General features: G+C 44.7%; 1 protein-coding gene across 1 annotated transcript in view; it reads right to left on the reverse strand.

The window, feature by feature from the left end:
• Positions 1 to 20,276, reverse strand: part of STK4 (serine/threonine kinase 4) — a 254,462-nt gene that overhangs the window by 67,754 nt on the left and 166,432 nt on the right. Inside the window, exon 9 of the mRNA XM_078651917.1 lies at positions 16,571 to 16,751. Within this exon, the coding sequence (XP_078508043.1) occupies positions 16,571 to 16,751 (181 nt within the window). The remainder of the gene's footprint in view (positions 1 to 16,570; positions 16,752 to 20,276) is intronic.

The raw sequence follows: 20,276 nt of genomic DNA on the forward strand, positions 1-20,276 counted from the left end.
GTTTTCTGCATAGGACAGCACCTCTAACCCAAAGGATCCTACAACCTTAGCAAGAGGGGCAACATAGATGTTAAAAAGTGTTGGGCTCAGGGAGTAGCCCTGAGGAACACCGCACGCCAGGGGTTTGGAGGCCGAAGAGAATTGACCAAATTTCACCGTCTGTGCCCGATCACTGCGAAAAGAGGCAAGAAGCCCAAAGGCCGAGCCCCCGATCCCTATCTCTCTGAGGGGTTCAACCAGCCTTAGAGGGGACAGGGTATCAAAGGCTGCGGTGAGGTCAAGTAGAACAAGCAAGGTGGTATGTCCTGCTTCTACTTGAGTACAGATATTGTTGAAAACGGCAGTCAGTGTTGTTTCCATACTATGGTGGCTTCTAAATCCATGTTGTGAGCCATCAAGTAGTTGGTGATCCTTTAGGTAGTCACGGAGTTGAGAATTTAAGTTTCCAGAATCTTAGCTGGAACAGGAAGTAAACTGATCGGCCGATAATTATTACATTCTACAGGGTCCAGAGAAGGCTTCTTCACAAGTGGCTTCACCACTGCCGTCTTCCACAAGGTGGGATACTGTCCCTCTGAGATGGCAACATTCAGAACAGCATTAAGGTGAGGTATAATAACCTCAGGCCCAATTTGTAATACCTTGAGGGGGCAGGGATCCAGCGGTGAGCCCAATTTTACTAGTTTTAGAAGCCAATCAGTCACCTCTGGCAACATACAGGGGAAGGTGAGAAGCCTGGGAGTCCCCTCCGTAAATAAGGCCTCACTTGGAAGGAGGATAGGTCGAACAGGCGACCCCGAGTTGGAGGCTTCCAGCAAAGAGTGAATGTCTGTAATTTTTGTCACTGCTCTTTTAGACACTGCTTGTGCAATTCCCTACCCAACTGCTCTAAATCTGTGCGCCACAGACTCTCCGATTTACGGCAGCCCTGTCTCAACTTTCTAAGTCTCTCCGTCAATCAGGGAGCTGAGGGTTTTCTTCTTGCTGAATAGTGCTTGCTCACCGGTGCAAGGGTGTCCATTGCTACTGACAATTGATGCGCTAGCTCAGATGCTGCCAGGTTAGCATCATGGTGCTTAGTGGGCTCAAAATTATTGAGGAGGTTGGAGAGCGACTCCTTACTTATGAGGCTAAGATTCCTCTTTCCTCCAAATTCCTGTTACCAGCAGGACCCTGATGCAGAGATGCGCAGATCAAAAGGGATGGCAAAGTGGTCAGAAGAGGCGAGGGGAATCGGTTCTCCAACCCTTACACGGGGGTCATTAGAAAAGACACCATCAAGGATATGCCACGCTGTATGGGTAGGATTCTTGACCAGCTGTGCAAAACCAGAGCAACTCATGGTTTCCAGCAGACTTTGAGTATCCTTACATAGAGTCTTACCTAAATGAAAATCACCAGGAGAGTAAAATATGACCTTTCAAAGTATGGTTCCAAAAGACTACTAAAATCCTGACTAAAAGATGCCCTGGAGTCCGGTTGTCGATAGCATAGAACGCCAGAGAAACTTACCGTGGGATGCAGATTAATTGAAAAGTAAAAAGCCTGGTAGAGGTCAGGGGGAGCGGTCAATGCTTGTGTACGGCAGACCAAAGTCTCTCTAAAAGAATGCCCAAACCCAGTCCCTGCCGGCCTACCCTATCCAGTCTCGCAAGGGCGTACCCAGAAGGGATAGCGTCTACGAGATCAGGACCTGAAGAGTCAGTGGCCCAAGTTTCGGTAATGAAGACCCAGGTTGGCTTCCTTAATGAGACGAAGCCTCTGAAAGCCACCTAGTTCTTAATCAAGGATCTTTCATTGAGAAGATAGCCTTGCGCTGTATGTTCTTTGGAAGGTGGTCTGATTGCCTTATTGTCAATAAGGATGTTACAAATGCAAGCCTGCATCACAGAGGTACTACATAATGTGCATACATGGTGCTGCTTCTTAGCTAGGATTACAGGGTCCATGTTGTGATGACATGGAGCCTTTACTGACCTAAGGTCTAAAAGTACCTTTCTGGTATAGCTAATCCGTCCCAGCGGGTCAGGTGGCAAAGAGGCAGCATCTCTGGCGTACGTCGCGGTCTTGGCGCGGACGGGCACAGACGGGCTTGCCTTTGGCGCTCCCCCTGCGCGGCGAGCAGGCCATGCTGAATAAGTAGTCTCTTAAGACTAGTGCGCTGACCCCCTGGCTCCGCCCCCCAACCAACCAGAAAGGAGCCTGAGTATGCGCCGGAGCCCTCCACATTAAACGGGAAAAACCCGTGGTGGAACGGGGTGCTGGTGGGAGCACAAAGAAGGGCTGAAAGAGGGAACCGAGTCCCAAAGCGGTAAGAGCGAGCGAAAAGCTCAGTGCAAAATATTAAGAGCAAAATTGTTAGGCACGATTCCAAATTAATAATAAACTCCACATAGTTTTAAACATTTTAAAGCATTAAGAGCAGTATAAACAAAGTAGCAAACAGGAATACAGCGTGTGCTTGCTGTCTGCGCGCGTCCTTAGCCCCTGTTCCCTATACTCTGCTTTTTCGGGACAGCCAATTTAAGTATATATGTCTATTATTCTGAGCCTGATTCTGGATGATAACTTTGGGAGGGTAAACTGTACCACCCGATGAGTGCTTGGGAACTGGAGATTTTCAGGGGAAAAAAACATTAACAAATTATTACAATTTGAGCTATTCTATTTGTCAGGATCATTGCAGCAGATGTTAAGAATATTCAGAGCTTTTCTACTTAGCACACCACAAAAATATATCTGGTCAGGCTCACAAAATGTTTTAAAAGAACCACTGGTTTTATTGTTCAGCCAATGGCCATGACAACCAGCCCGGTTATAGGGTGTTAAATTGTCGGTCAGCCAAATCATCACATAACTAAGGGTGACTGAAGCAAGAGTTCACAAAGCAGGAGGAGACCAAAGACATTCATGACCCAAGGTATACAACTTCAACTTAGAAAAGGTCTTGATTGAAAGTTGCTAGAAGGATAATGGAGATCTTTAGAAGTTAAACCTTAAATGCCTGAATCATTCCCAGTCGTCGAGACGGGAGTCTCCGGTATATAAAAAAGCAGTGCTTAGTAGTAAAGCAAACTGAAAAGAGGCGTAGGCCCATTTCCCTTTTGCAACCCATAGCCTTTGTTATGTAAAAAAGGCCCAAACTTTTCCCTGAACGAATCAGAGCTCCTCACCCTCTAGAACCCTCCTGAGAAAACCTTCTGCCCCTCAGATTTTTCGCGCACTTGTGTATATATAACACACTCTTTGTGCTAAATCCAAGGTGAGCCTCTCAGGGGAGGAGGGCGGTGCATGTGAATCTATGAAAGCTTCCAATACTGGAGAACTAAAGTTACAGGTAAGTAACTTGTTTTCTTACTCCAGTATTGGAACTTTCATAGATTCACATGCCTGAATCAGAATAGCGAGCAGTGAAAAACAAAGCACATTTCTCAGATACATTTCATAATAATGTAATACAATTTGAAAATGAAGAATAACCTCATATATGTATATACGTATAGAAAATGTGACTTTGCAAACAAGAGAAATTACGGATGGAGGGATGTAAAAAAGGCTTACAGTTACTGGATGATATTCCGCAGTACCGCCTCTCCCACCGCCGCATCCGATTCTGCGGCTGCCTCCAAGCAGTAGTGCCTGGTGAAGGTGTGCGTAGATGCCCAGGTCGCTGCTCTGCAGATATCCTGGATTGGCACTCCTCCGAACAGTGCAGTGGATGTGGCCACCGCCCTCGTGGAATGGGCACGAACTCATGCATTCAAACGCTTTCCAGCAGCTTGATGACAGTAGACAATCGCACTGGAAATCCATCTGGCAATTTCTCTCTTTGACAGCGGGAAACCTTTCCTGTGTGCGCTGAAAGCGACGAATAACTGAGAAGACTTGCGAAACGCCTTAGTTTCCTTCAAGTAAAATTTCATACATCTCTGAACGTCCAGTGAGTGCAATACTCATTCCGCTGCTGTTGACGGATGAGGAAAGAAACGTTTCAACACCAACGGTTCGTTCAAATGAAAATCAGTTGGCACCTTCGGAATGAACTTCGGGTTTGTCCTGAGAATCTTTCTATCCTCCTGAAACTGTAAGAAAGGCTCTTGAGTCGTGAGCGCTTGTAGTTCACCTACTCTTCTCGCTGAAGTCAATGCAATGAGAAGAGCCACCTTCCAGGACAAGAACTTCAGGTCTGCCCTGTGTATCGGTTCAAACGGTGGTTTCATCAATTGAGAGAGTACAATATTCAGATTCCATAGTGGTGGTGGAGGCTTTACTGGAGGAAAGACCCTGAATATCTCCTTCATAAATTGCTTGATAATCCTTGATGACCATAAGGATGGGCCTGACGATGACCTCCTATAGCGGGATAACGCAGCCAAATGCACCTTGATGGAAGCGTGTGCTAATCCTGACTTTGCCAATAGCAGAATGTAAGGTATAATTTGATGAGGTGCAGCAGTAAGAGGGTGAACGTTATGCCTCTTACACCACAGACAAAACCTCTTCCATTTCATCCTGTAGGTTTTGTTGGTACTCTCCGCTCTGGCCTTGGACAGGATCTCCCTACATTCGTGTGAGGTGTTCAGATGGCTAAACTCACAGTGTTCAGGAGAAAGGCTGCTAATCGCAAGGATTTTGGGTCCGGATGGAGCACCTGCCCCTTGGACATTGTCAGAAGCGATGGAATTGGACGCAACTGAATTGGACGGTCCTCCGACAGCAGCAGCAGTTCCGTGAACCAGTGTTGTCTGGGCCACCAAGGGGCTACTAGGATCAGTCTGCACGGCTCTTTCTTGATCTTCACCAGTATGGGGGGGAGAAGAGGAATTGGAGGAAAACCGTAGGCAAAGATGCCGGACCATGCCATGGAAAACGCATTCCCCCAAGCTCCCTTCTGGGGAAGCCAGCTTGCGAAGTACTGGCATTTTCTGATTTCCCTTGTAGCGAAGAGGTCCACTATCAGTGTTCCCCATCTTCGGAAGACGCTGTCCAGGATCCCCTGGTCTAGCTCCCATTCGTGGCAGGACGATTTGAGCCTGCTGAGTGTATCCGCCTTGACGTTTTGATCCCCTGGGAGGTGTTCTGCTGCCAATGATATTCCTTGCTGAAGAGCCCATTCCCATATCTTCTGGGCTTCCTGAGACGGGGAGAGAGAGATCTCGTTCCCCCTTGCTTGTTCACATAATGCATCGCCGTAGTGTTGTCTGTTCTTACCAACACCGGCGAACCTCTTATCCTTGGTAGAAAAGCCAGTAATGCCAAGCGGATCGCTCTGAGCTCCAGCATATTTATGTGTAATTGCTGCTCGTGCACCTTCCAACGACCGCTGACTTGAAGGTCCTGAAGGAAAGCTCCCCATCCTTCTAAAGACGCATACGCCGTTACCACTAGAGGAGCCGCTCTTGCCAGAAACGTCAGTCCTTGAGACACATTTCCTTTTTGTGTCCACCACTTTGCTGCCTGTACCATCACTAGTGTCACCCATATTGTATCGTCAAAGGATCCCTCCGCTTGACGCCATTGGATCTGCTCTTGCCATGGTCTCATCCTTAGCCTGCAGCAAGGTACCAGAGGAATACAAGATGACATCGTGCCCAGCAAGGATTTGTACCTGCGGACTGAAAGAGACTTTCTTTTTACAAAGTCTTGGAAGAGGGACACACGCTTCAGTTGCCTTTCTTCGGAGGGAAACGCTTTGTTGCATTCCGTGTCCAATATTGCCCCCAGAAATGTGATCACTTTTGCTGGGTGGAGGTTTGACTTTCCCTCGTGGAGAGTCAATCCTAGATTGGCTAACAAGTCTATGCAGGCCTGTGTTGACGCTCTGGCCTGCACCTTTGATGGTGCCTTGACTAACCAGTCGTCGAGGTAAGGAAATATTTGATGTTTTTGCTTCCTCAACACAGCCGCCACTGGAGCCAGGCATTTCGTGAAAACTCTCGGCGCGGACTTCAAGCCGAATGGCAGTACCCTGAATTGGTAATGTCTTCCGGCTACTAAGAACCGAAGGTACTCTCTGTGTGCAGGATGGATCGGCACGTGGAAATACGCGTCTTGTAGGTCCAATGTGGTCATATAATCTCCTGGGTTTAATAACGGAAGGAAGTCCTGCAGAGACACCATCCTGAAAGATTGTTTCTTGAGATAGGTGTTTAAGGATCTGAGATTCAGAAAGGGGCGCCACTGGAGCTTGTTTTTCTTGACAAGAAAAAACCGGGAGTTGGCTCATGTAGAGCGTTGTCGAGGGGAAAACATGGCGGCAGTCGGCTGACTGCGGCAGTGCTCCGCTCCGTCACGTACTTAGATGCCGGTTTGGAAAATTAGAGCATGACTCGCCGATTTCAATTACCGATCCCTTGGATTTATGGCTTTTTTCTTTTTGTTTTTTCTTAAACTATCGTAACGGAAAAATCGCCTTGCTCAATGTGCCGAGTGGTTGTTGCCAGGAGTAGCGGTCCGGGGGTAGGGCGCGGCAGGTTCTGTGATCGCAGCGGCGTACGAGGAAGTGTACGCCCTTCACATTGCGAGCCCCCACCTGCGTTGTATCCGTGGAGGCGAGCTGCTGCCGAGCTGCACAAAGTGAGACGTGTTCAAAGTCTCCACGGCGTTGGACACACCAGCGGAGCTCCCTGTTATTTGGGTATTGGACCTTTCGCTTTTCTAGGAGCTGAACCACACGAGGATTTTGCTTTTAGGTGTATGGGCGCCACCTCCAAAGACGGAGCCTCCAAGTCAATTGCAGTAAGTGGAGTTTGTGTGAATGAGCGGTTTGAAAGCGGAGCTTGCTGCGCTTCTCTCTGCCAAACTCTGGCATACATGAGTGCTTCGGGGTCAGATAGGAAACTAAGAGGGAAAGGTGTAACAAAGGACTCAGTGGGGGTCGCAGTATCTCGCAGAAAGAGAGGAAAGAGCACACTTCAAGATATTGCAGAGGAGACTGATAAGAAGGCTTTTGAGACAGGGAAAAGCCCACAGTCAGACCGAGAAACTTCCTCATATCTCTCGGTTGAGGTTAAAACAAAAAGGGGAAGAAAACGGGCTAAAGCTAAACCCTCTACAGCTCCTATTCCCAGAGTGACCCCCTCTTTGCGCTCATATTTTAAGGTGGTTCCTCAGATTTTGAGCCTTGAGAGAGAGCCATTTCAATCTAGCAGTAGTATTTCTAAATTTGGCTTCGAGACCATGGAAAATAAAGATCCAGCTCAGCCACCCAAGACCTTAACCACCCTAGTTGAAAATCAGGCTGCTAACAATGATTTGCCTCTAACCACACAAGTAGAGGAGACCCCATCGGCAGAGCTTGAGTTAGAGAGCTCAGAAGTCAATAATGGAACGGGTCAAGCCACAATAGAAGCTGAAAATTTAATGGCAGTGGACGAAGTGCTATTACCCATTTCTACAGTAGTTGAAAGAAATGAATCAGTCGGGAACCCTATCGACAATATCGAAGATAATTTCGAGGCTGGGATGTTTACTGAAACTTCCCTGGGCACGCCTCAAGAGTTAAGTGAAGCGGTTGTTTCAGGCGTTGAGACAGTATCTGTAGCTTCTATACAAGCAATGTTTGTGGCTTTATCAGCAGAGATTAAACAAGGATTTGCAGAGTCGGCCTCTAACCAGAGAGAGATAAGAAGTTTTTGTGAGTCTCTCGATGAGAGACTAGGCAACCTGACGCTAAGAACTCAAGCTTTGGAGGAGACAGTGGGCCAAATATCAATGAGAGCGGAAGGCACTGTGGAGGACATCGTAAAGCTTAGGAAAGATGACCAAGCCCTCTCTGAAAGAATGGAGACTTTAGAGAACAATGCAAGGCGGTGTAATATACGCATTTTGAATATCCCTGAAGGAAGTGAAGGAGTGGATATCAAGAGTTATATAACCACCCTATTAAAAGAAACACTAAATCTCTCTCAATCCACTGAAGAGCTAGCAGCGGATATTCAGCGCATACACCGAGATCCTTTCAGACGTAACATCCAGAGGGTCAAGCCTAGGAAGATTCTCGTTAATTTCCACACTTACTCCTTAAAGGAACAGATTCTGAACCAGGCGCTTAAGCTGAAGTCACAAACGTACAAGGGCTATAACTTTCAGATTCGCTCTGATCTGTCTCGTTTTACCCTCGACAAACAATGGGAGCTTGTGCAAAGGATGGATGCTTTCCGTAAGCTAGGCGCGACAGTACAGATGGGCTTCCCTGCATCCCTTAAAATCATGATCGATAACAAAATGCATAACATCAGATCAGTGCAAGCAGCAGATGATCTCTTACTGTCCCTTGGCAATAAGAAACAAGGAGTATGATACTATGTACTGAGGAAATAATCTTAATCACAATCAGTTGAGTTAAGATTGTTATTGGCTTTTGGTTATAAGATCTTTAGAACACCCCATAATTGTTGGTCAGCTTCCAAGAGGTCCCATAGTGGAAGCTTAACAAATGATGCTGAGAAGCTCTTAAAGCATAACCCAAAAAAAAATTAAAAATGAAAATAAAATGTACACAAATCATATGGGGGAAATCAGGGATTGACAAGGGTGTAAGTTACTTATAAAAAAAAAAAAATACAATCACATAACTACACTCACATTACTCGCTTTTAAGTCAAATATAGAAGGTAACGGCGAGCCACATTGTAGATACTAAAGGCACAAGGTGACGAGATGGGGAAGAGCTAGGGGCACTTACTTCCGGAAGTTTTCCGGTTGGTGAGTACGGGGTTTTCCCAGGGTGGGTTTAGGGGAGGGAATGGGGAGGTAAGGGGGCACAATTATATTTCTGAAAAAGAGCTCCAATCGTTCGGTGTAAATAACTTCCTTAACATTATGTTTTCTTCTCATCTTAAGCTATATAGCAACAATTTTATTGAATTTTCCAGTTTCTTCTTCTTACAGTCAGCCTTAATAATTGACTTTCTTTTCACAACTCAATGGGTAACTTAAAAATATTATCCTGGAATGTTAATGGTCTCCGCACCAAACCGCGGGCTAACAAAATTATGCAGTATCTCCGTGACTGCGATGCGGGGATCATTATCCTGCAGGAAACACACTTAATGGAGACTGAGATGCTCGATCTGGTTCATAGAAATAGATGGATAGAATCAGCTATCTCAACAACGCAAGGTTCTAACACACGGGGGGTCTCGATCATATTTAAAAAATCAGTGACATTTAAACTAAGACAGCAGAAAGTAGACACCGGTGGGAGATGGGCTATTGTAGCAGTAGAATTAGGCGAAACTAAGTTAACTCTGGCAGGATATTATGGTCCCAATATAGATGACCCCTCAGTATTAGAAACCCTTTTTAGCCTTCTGCTTAGTTTCCCAGACCCTGTTATTATAGCAGGGGATTTCAACATAACTTTGAATCCACTTTTGGATAAATCCCCAAATAGTAGGCAGAAAACCACCTCTAAATCCAGAAATTGTCTACTAAGTTTAATGAACCAATATGATTATATAGATATTTGGCGATTCAAAGAGGGTCTAAAGCAAGAATTCTCGTTTAGAAATTGGAAATACAGACACAGATCCAGAATTGATTTCATTCTTACAAGTAGAGCTTTAGCTGATAACATCACCGCAATACAGCATAATCCAATGCATCTCTCTGACCACGCTGCATTAGTATTAGACCTAAAACTGGCGATGACTCCTCTTACTAAAATATGGTCTTTTGACAGATCTCTTCTCTCTTCAACAGAAGATATTACATTCTTACAATCAGAGACAAGATACTTCTTTAGTACTAATAAGGAAACAGCCCCCATAGGAATTATCTGGGACGCGTTCAAAAGTACTTTAAGAGGTCTTATTAAAAATAAAGTAGTTTATCGTGCTAGACAATATACAGACGAAGTAACCTCCATCGAAAGAAATATTTTGAATGTACAAAGGGATATAGATAACACCATCCCTACAGATAATCCAGCCCTTAGCATCAAACAAGCTGAATTAAATAGGCTGAAGCTTTTATTGTCAGCAGTTTTGGAGAAGCGGGTCATACAGAGATGGGAGGCAAGCAAACTCTCGCATTTCCAATATGGGGAGGGGGCAGGAAAGTTACTTGCCTGGAAAACAAAATCTGACCGGGTCCGTAACAATATTTGTTCTGTTACTACTGCACAGGGCACCGTTTCCAGGGATGAGGAAATTAGAGCAGTCTTTAGGGATTTTTTTGAGTCCATATACCAAGATGATCTTAAGCCCGAACAGAGTGACATAATTAATTGGCTTGAAGGGATATCGCTTCCGTCCTTAACTATCGAACAGTCTTGCTCATTAGATAAAGAAATAACCATAATAGAGGTGGAGGAGGCTATTAAGAAAGCTAAGAGCGGAAAGGCGGTAGGTACTGATGGGATGCCTTGCGAGATCTATAAAAAACTTGTCTCGGAGGTCGCCCCTGTGCTGGCCACTTTGTTCAACCAAATTCTTAGAGAAGGCGAATTACCACCAGAGTCATGGAATAATGCCTCCATAACCCTCATCCTGAAACCTGGTAAACCCGCTTCTGACTGTGGTTCATATAGACCCATCTCCATATTAAATGCCGACTATAAAATTTTTACATCTATATTAGCTAATCGGCTAGGTCAGGTGACCCCGGATATTATAGATTCGACTCAAAAGGGGTTTATTAAAGGGAGACAGCTTGGTGAACTTACATATGAATTGATAGGCTCAATAGATATTGCTATAAAGGAGGAATTCCCACTGGTTGTTCTTACCCTTGATGCCACCAAGGCCTTCGATAGGGTGAATTGGTTATACCTATCGGAGGCTTTGAAGAGGTTTAACGTTGGGGACAGATTTCGGAGGACCATAGAGCTCCTGTATCGTAATCCATCTGCCTCATTGTTAATTAATGGTGGCTTGACAGAACCCTTCAAGGTCATGAGAGGAACCAGACAGGGTTGTCCCCTGTCCCCTCTTCTTTTTGACGTATACATAGAACCTTTTGCTCAGATTCTCAGGGATAACAGACTTATTAAACCCTTTAGTTTTGGTGGCTGGGATAAGAAGGTGGCACTTTATGCTGATGACATTATGATTTTCTCAACAAATTATGAAGAGGCATACCCTGAGATAATTGAACAGGCCCTTACATTTGGGAAAGTGTCAGGGTACGAAATCAATGCCCACAAAACAGAGTCAATGTCCTGGAATTGCAATAGAATGAATAACAATGGGACATCAAAAAGCTTAATTCGTTATCTGGGGGTAAATATAGTTAATGATATTAACGTTATTGCCTCTCTAAACTTTAATAAAGTAGCTGCTGAGTGCCGGAAACTTATGAGAGACTGGTCTCACCTTCCACTTTCCATTTTGGGTAAACTTAATTTGGTGAAGATGAGCATTTTACCGAAAGTTTCTTTTTTATTTAACACTATACCACTTTATTTCGATCCTAAGTTAATTTCTAAACTACAGAGTGCGATTACTAGTTTTATTTGGAACAATAAAAGTGCCAGAATCTCGTGGAAAAAAATTAGGCGTCGTAGGGAGAAAGGGGGCTTGGCTGGCCCAGACCTTCAAATATACGCATGGGCGTTTCAATTATCGCATATGCGTATGTTGTTTAAAACCCCTATATCTACAGGGAAGGGCCCGCTTTTTTACACATTACTGGAGTGTGAAGGAGTTGATCATGCCAGATTCTTGTTCAAGTTCGGTGATCCCAAATTTTTTAAAAAGATAAAACTGAAAGTTCTGAAAGGGTTTTTATCCACGTGGTATAAAATTAGGCAAGCGATAAAGATTGGCTACTATTCTGCAAAGGCTCCAATATGGAACTTACCCGATCCCCCCTTATGGACAACAGACGCCCTTAACAATTCGCTATTAGAAGCCGATATCCATTGCTGGGATGACCTGTTTATGGACGGGTCTTTACTCCCATGGGATTATCTTAGCAATAAAGTAGGTCCTGGGTTGTCACGATTTAAATATATTCAGATTTCCAGCTGGGCTCAGTCATACAAAGATCTGCCAGTAAGACGTAATAAGCAACCTATAGGCGGCCTCAGCGATTTGGTCACTTGTTTATTAGACAGTCCGGTAGCAAAAAAAGAAATCTCAAGCTGGTACAATAAAATAATAGATGAAATGGATGTTAGTTTCGAGTTACCAACCATGTTGTGGGCAGAACTAATGCCAGGATCAGATGTGGAAGAGCTCTGGTTCGCCTCATGTTCATTGTTATGGAAGTTAGTTAAACCTTCGTGGCTTCGTAGGAACCACCTTTTTACCACACATAGGGCATATTACTCTCCACACAGGTTAACTAAATTTTCATTAACAGGTCCAGTTAAATGCCCGAGATGTGGGTTAATTGAAGCCACGGATACTCATATGTTTTTAGAATGCCCAAACCTAACAGAATTTTTGGAAGCCATTAAGAATAAGCTGTCACAATCTTTGGGTGAACAGATCAATATAGACCTGGTTCTTGTTATTTTTGGTCTGAGAAATAAAATTTGCAACTCAGCAACCAAATTGATATTTTATTCTATACTTGCTGCACATAGGGAGATATGTAGGCATTGGAAAGATGCTCAACCACCTACAGTGCACGAATGGCGAACATCACTTCTTCAAATTTCCAAACTTGACTTAGCCAGGATAGGAAATCCAAATAGTAGAGCGTTTTGGGCAATGCTGGGTTAGTCGCGACTACACCTGGGGTTTTTTTTTTTTTTTTTTTTTTTTCCCCAGGTCCTATGATTAACGTGTGTACTGCCCATCTTGGCTAACAAGATTAACAGTCTTGATACCAAAGGGGTCTCGATAAACCGGGCACTATCAACTGAGATACCATCCTAAGCTGGTTTAAGATTGGTCACCGTATTTAGTGCTGAGTGGAACTGGCCTTACTTCGCGCTTCATAACTTCCCTTACCAGCTATAAGCTGAGTTGGCACAATACACAACTGGTCGACCTATGGCTCTGTGATGGTTTTTCTCTTTTGTTTTGGTAGATTGGAGCTACGCACACAAATGAGGATATAAAAAAAAAAAAAAAAAAAAAAAAACGGGAGTAAAACCCCTTGTTTTCCTGGGCTTTCGGTACCGGTTCTATTGCTCCCTTTCGGAGCATTGTCCAAATCTCCTGCCGGAGTTGATGCAGATGGTTGGCTCTCTGGTGCTTCGGTGGCGTACAAGGGGGCTTTTGAAGAAATTCTAGGGTATGACCGAATTGAACTATTTTGAGGACCCATTGGTCCGTTGTTATTTTCCGCCAATTGTGAATATAGTGAGCAATCTTTCCACCCAGGGGAGCATCTGACAGAGCCGGAAGATGGAGGTTGTCATTGTCGACGGGTGTTGTCCTTTCCCCGGCCACCCCGTCCTCTTGGAGTTGATTTTGTATATCCTCCTGATTGACGCTGGCTGTACTGTTGACGGTAAGGCTGCGATGAGGACGGATAAGAAGAATATCTCCCCTGTTGGTATCCTCCTCTATACGAGGACTGCCCTCTACCCCTGGAGCCACGAAAAGGGGTTTTTCTGTATTGCAGTGTCCCCAGAGCCTTTGCCGTATCCGTATCCTTCTTGATACTCTGCAGAGTATCATCAATATGCTTCCCAAATAAATCTTCTCCATTGAAAGGGAGGTCTAAAATCTTGTTTTGCACCTCCGGCCTAAACGCTGTTGCTCGCAGCCATCCTTGCATGCGCAGGACCGCCGCTCCTACCAAGGATCTAAACGCCGTGGTCGCTATATCCATAGCGCAGTCTATGACTTCGGCCGAAGTCCTCTCTCCTTCCATGAGAATCTTCTTCGCCTCCTGCTTCTCTGGTTCCGGCACCTGGTTAATGTATGGAGACAGGTCACACCACATCTGCCTGTCATACCTTCCCAAGATAGCGAGGGCATTAGCTGCTCTCACTAGCAGAGCAGACATTAAGGAAAACCTTTTTCCCGCATTATCCAACCTTCTGCCCTCTTTGTCCGGAGGTGTTGCAATCGGAGCAGATGGGTTCCTGGAATTCTGATGTGCCGCCTGAGTAATAACAGAATCCGGTTTGGGATGACCCAAAAGGCAAGCTGGAGCATCAATAGGTCACTTATACTTTTTATCTAGTCTGGCCGGAACCGGCGTTACCGTAGCTGGCGTCTCCATGACCTTTAATCCTTCCTTCCAAATATGAGACACTATAGGCAGGGATCGCACAGATTTCCGATACGAGTCCTTGAACTCGTATAAAAAACATTCCGTCTTCTCCTCTTTCATGGTCAGTGCAAATCTCTTAGTGGCTCTTTCCATCAAATTATGAAATCCACCAATGTCCTCCGGTGGAGAATGTACTGGTCTCGGCGTAGGAGTTGAAGGTGAGGGGGTGATATAGTCATGCCATTCTGCACTTGTGTCCGCAACTTCCCCTTCCTCATGATCGTCATCCGAGGTATCGTGATGTGACGTCGGCGGTGGGGACCTAGCATTAGGCTCAGGCAAAATCTCTCTCCTACGAACCGGTGTCCCTGGTACCGACCGTGGACGTGGAATAACCTCTGGGGCCTGTTGAGCGACTGGAGTCGCTGGGTATCTCCTCCTATAATCCTCTAACATGCCCTGGAGGTCCCTCAACAAAGAGGATGGCACACTTGTCATCTCCTCGCGTTGCTGTTGGCGATATCGGTGCTGTTCCTGGGGTTGTTCCTGATAACCCCCATATTCTTCCTCAGAATCCTACTCCTGGTACTTGACCTGCAATTGCGAAGGGCTACTCGCAATTCAATAATCGTCAACTTCCTCTTCCGAATCTTCCTCTTCCAGCAGGTGAGATGGCAGCAATGGAGAGACCTTGCTCGGAGATGTAACCTCTGGTGATATAGGTTTTTTCCAAGGCACCAACCTTTTTTCTGGTGTTTTTTCCCTCGTCGACGAGCCAGTCGACGAGATTCCCATCGCCGTCATCGACCAAGTCATCGTCGTCGATGCCACCGTCGACGTTGTAGTCACCGTCGTCGACACTGTCCTCGTCGACGCCGCCGTTGACGCGGTCGTCGACGCTCTCGTCGACGGTAAAACCGTCGACGATATCGCCGTCGACGGTGAAATCGTTTTCTCACCAGCTTTAACACCATCTTTCTTCGTCGACGACGGAGGTGTTTTTGTCGTCGTCGATGATCCCTTTTTCGTCGACAGTCCCGTTGACGGTGCTGAAACAGTACCTTTCTCCTCAGAAGGCGTAGAAGAAGTCCGTTTGATGATAATCTTGATTTTCTGAGGTGATTTTGGTGGATCTGAGGCGGATTTCACTAGTTTCACCTCACAAGCAGAACCCTTCTTCCCCTTAGCTGTAACTGAAGGGGATTTTGAGGGACTGCGCCCTGAAGACCCTGGAGTGGTCTTTTTTGGGGCCTTCTCAGGTCTTTCTCCTGAGGAATGTGTCTGAGGAGATCTACTTCTCTCCTGAGATCTCTTAGACGCCACAGATTCCTCTTCACTCTCACTTGAGAGGATCTCCTTCCTGGCTTTAACCTTCTGAAGCCAGATCAGCAGCCTTCCCTCACGATCTCTCAAGGTTTTATTCGAAAAGGTACGACATACCTTACAATCTGCTGCCTTATGGTCTGGATAGAGGCATTAGATGCAGTCATTGTGAGGGTCATCTGTATAAAGCCTCTTCTTAGAGCAGGTGGAACAAGCTCTAAATAATCCTTTATTCTCCTTCTCAGACATGGTAGATGAAAAACCTCAAATCTAAGTCAAAATACTGTAAAAGTAAAGAGTTTGAGCAGAGCTCAAAGGAGACTCCCTAGCACAACGTGCGGTAGAAAAATCTAAGGGGGAGAATTTTCTCTCAGGAGGGTTCTAGAGGGTGAGGAGCTCTGATTGGTTCAGGGAAAAGTTTGGGCCTTTTTTACATAACAAAGGCTATGGGTTGCAAAAGGGAAATGGGCCTAGGCCTCTTTTCAGTTTGCTTTACTACTAAGCACTGCTTTTTTATATACCGGAGACTCCCGTCTCGACGACGGGGAATGATTCAGGCATGTGAATCTATAAAAGTTCCAATACTGGAGTAAACTCTATAACTGTACATTTGCCCAGAAGAAAAAGTACAAAACTTCTGGAGTCAGCACCTTACCGTTAAAAGTGATTTGCCTTGTGCTGGGAACACATTTAATTTAATGTCGGCCAGCTAAACCAAGTATTCTGACCTAGTACAAATTCTTAATATCGTGATGTAGTGAGGGAGGTATGTACCTAAGATTACAAATAAACTGCCTTACTTTAATAAAAATTTACAATTCTTGGAAATCTTCTGAAATAACACTACCCTCGTAGTAAACAACAAGTCACTTTAGCCAAACCGATGTTTCGAGAGGATACCCCTTAATATTTTCAACTCCAATTCATTTTAACTACGGGAGGGATTAGCCATTTAACATATGGTGTAGAAGAAATGGTTGGATGTTCTAGTTTGTAATTACTCCAGTAAGTTGGCATGCACTATCCTCTACCAGTGTAAACATGAACATGCTCCAATGCAGGAGCAATACTAACTCTTGAGTTTTTCAAGGTATACAAACTCCTCAACAAAATGTAGGTTTCTTACTTTTCATGGTGCCCGCATCATCTTCTTCATTGTTTATTACCATCGTTCCCATCTGCTGTTCCAATGTGCCTTCACGCACTGTCATGGTACTATCCCCACTGCTTGACGCACTTGATGGCCGCATCGTCATCATGTCACCCTTAGCATGCACCATGGTGCCAGAATCAGTCTCATCCTCTTCCTGGAAATTGACAGGACGAAAAAAACAGATCATAAGACAAAGAAGCTATTTTCAAAATAAGAGCACTAAAATTATAAATAAAAAATAATGCATGACAAGATATATAAAAAAGGCACTCTAATTTTCTGCTCAACCCGATAATTACAAATCTGAGAAACAGTACCTTCCTTTCACCGAAAAACTGAGAACCAACCTTTTATTGCTTCCATGGGAAAATAGGCAACTTTAAATTTTTGTTTCGAAAATAAGTCTACTGCTAATCATACAGGATTTTTGTCATGCAAGAAGAACGCCTTTATTGTGCAGTTATATTTTGGTTGATGGCTTCAAACGGTGTATTAGTCTCTTCATCAGGCGTTTATAATGCCAATGAAAGGCATCAATCTGATGGAATAAGGAAGTCTCCTTGTACACTGTGTGAATCAGCACCAAAAGCCAGGGCATTCGGACTGTTCACTCCCAACTCCATAGTAGGGTTATAGCTAGAAAATGAGGCTTAGACTACAGGTTGTATGAGATAGGGCCCTGGGCCCAGCAGTTTGAGGCAGTAAACAAAACGTTTACCTGAGGTTGCCAGAACTCTGAGAAAAAGGGAAAAAGGTGTTACAAAGTGGACTTTCCAGACATGGTGAAATAGCTTGAGCACAGGATTACTACTGCAGATATTGGAGTCTGCTACGGGAAGGGGCACTGGATCAGTGGTGGCTCCTCCCCCATATCCTCCGCTATGGTGGAGGAGAGTCGCCTCACTGCTTTTAAGCAGTGAGAAACATAAAATCATAACTTAGAGTTATTATTATTTTATGCTTCATGTCCTGCTGTTTTGGCGGGGCTGCTCTGCTCTCAGAGCAGGGCAGGGGAGGGGAGGAGTGGTTTGCCCACTCCTAAGTGAGCAATGACTGTTTGGTCGGCCCTCTTGGGCCGCTCAAACCAGTCATGCACACTTTCCCCCATCTCCAGAGGCAGAGGCGCGGGACCCGTTCTCAAGATGAGTTTATATTATTTTTTATTCAATACCTCCCCCCCCAACCTCTGAACCACCCAACCCAAGCGACTCCACGAGCCATGCCAGCCGCCACTGCACTGAATGCCACACAAATCATTTTACTGTGAAGTTTGCAGATCTTATTCCCTATTTAGTCAAATGGTTTTATACATTCTTCACTCAATATACACTTGTGGCTAGATATACAAATACCTTTTGTAGTTGCAAATCATGCTAATCACAAAGTCACAGAGTTTGCAATGGGAAAAAGGCTTTTTATAACGTACAAAAGCCCTTTAAGAATAGGAAAAACCATTCCTGTTTGTAAAAGGGACTTTGAGACCCTTTCTGAATCACAAATAGGAGGAGTCATTAACAAAAAAGGTGTCATCGTCCTAACTGGGCGCCCAAAATTAACTAATCTTTAATCTTGCCTAGGGTACCCATGGAATAAGGGAGAAATCTTGGGGTACAAGAGTCATCTCATATACAAATAACTAAATCCCTGTTTTTATCAGAACAACAAGTTATCACAATCTACCAACAAGTGGTTGCGCCCATCCTAACAATATATACCTACTCAGTTGAGGAAAAGGCACCTACTACTAGTTGTAGGAGAGGTGTATTTACCTAATAAATTAAAATATCTGTGCTGTAGCAGGAGATTATGCAATGAGATAATCTCAGATTAGGATTTTAGGCACCTCTAGGGTATACATAGGTTAATAATAAGGAGGAGCATGAGCTTATCCATCTCACTCTCCTGAGATGTGTTCAATTTTTTCCGGCTTACTACCTTGACCAAATTGTGTGATCCTATGCAAATATTCATTTTACAGTGCTTCATTTTTCCATATTGCATTTGAGAGCACTTCAATTTATGTGAGCTCAGGGTGTGTGCTAAAGAAGCACCTCTGTTGTGTCTGATTTAAATTAGATTTAGATTAGATTGTTGTTCCATGTAAGAATCCAGGTCACATAAGGGGTACACGTGGCAACTAACTTACCTCTTTGTTCATTAGTGGCACTGTTGTCATGGCGGGGTGCAAGTAGATTTCTAAATTCATGTTTAAAAACTAAGATAATAAATGCCTCCTCATGTAGTGATATAAACTGATGTACTAAATTGAAACGCTTCAGCATGTTGAGGAAAATCTATGTTTTAAATTTAGAAGAGTCTTTATCATTATTTTATATGGTGTTCGGTGGGCAGTTTACGTGCCAAACATTTTCTGGGCTCAGCTCCTAAAATAGCTCTTACAGTCCAGCCAGACACTCTGCTGTCCTCTACTCCGCCCTTCTGAGGGGGCAGTTTAGGGTGGGACAGCCAACACATAAATGCATTCTTGGCTTAGTAGTTGGGTATCTGGGCCAGAGTCTGGTCTGCTATTTTTGTTTTTCTTGTTGCTCTTATTTCATTGAGACATTTTAACTTCTTCATTTATTGGCTTGGGAAATAACATATATACAGCGACTGGTTTACTGAAAAGCAGTAAAGCTCCACCCATAGAAGTATTTATTGAATGAGTGCATATTTACTACTTTTTGGAATGCACAAACCTTTGCAGAACTAGGCTTGGGAAGCTGCGCCATTCTCGGGTTTCCAGAAATACTATTGGCAATCAAACATCAACAAGCATTGGAAATGCAATAGGTCTCGCATTAGAAAAGTTGGAGTTATTGGTCTTGTAAATGACATATTATATTTATTTGTTGTTTTTTAAAATTGCTAAATTGATGGCTTTGTCATTTACAATGCCAATAGTTATAACTTTCGCGAATGTGACCCCTATAGCATTTGGAATGCCACATTTTTTGTATTTACGTGACTTAGATGGCAGCTCTGGTCGTTAGGACACATCTCTAGAGAGCAGGAGAGTGCAGCAGGGGAGAGAAGCACAGCAATGCAATATGTTTCGCATTAGGAAAGTTTGAGCTATTGGTATTGTAAAGGACACATTTTTTATTTATGTGCTTGTTTTGAAAATAGCGAAATTAATAGTTTTGTTATTTACAATGCCAATAGTTTTATCTTTCGCAAATGTGACACCTATTGTAACACAATATGTGTTGTGAGGGTGAGTGAGGGTGAGGGTGAGGGGTTGAGGGTGAGGGGGTGAGTGAGGGTGAGGGGTTGAGGGTGAGTGAGGGTGAGGGGTTGAGGGTGAGTGAGGGTGAGGGGGTGAGGGTGAGTGAGGGTGAGGGGGTGAGGGTGAGTGAGGGTGAGTGAGGGTGAGTGAGGGTGAGGGTGAGTGAGGGTGAGGGGTTGAGGGTGAGTGAGGGTGAGGGTGAGTGAGGATGAGGGTGAGGTGTTGAGGGTGAGAGTCAGTGAGGGTGAGGATGAGGGGTTGAGGGGTTGAGGGTGAGTGAGGGTGAGGGTGAGTGAGGGTGAGGGTGAGGTGTTGAGGGTGAGTGAGGGTGAGGGGTTGAGTGTGAGTGAGGGTGAGGGTGAGGGGTTGAGGGTGAGGGTGAGTGAGGGTGAGGGTGAGTGAGTGAGGGTTTGAGGGTGAGTGAGGGTGAGGGTTTGAGGGTGAGTGAGG

The sequence above is a fragment of the Lissotriton helveticus genome, chromosome 7 (genome assembly GCF_964261635.1).
Source record: "Lissotriton helveticus chromosome 7, aLisHel1.1, whole genome shotgun sequence".
NCBI lineage: Eukaryota > Metazoa > Chordata > Amphibia > Caudata > Salamandridae > Lissotriton > Lissotriton helveticus.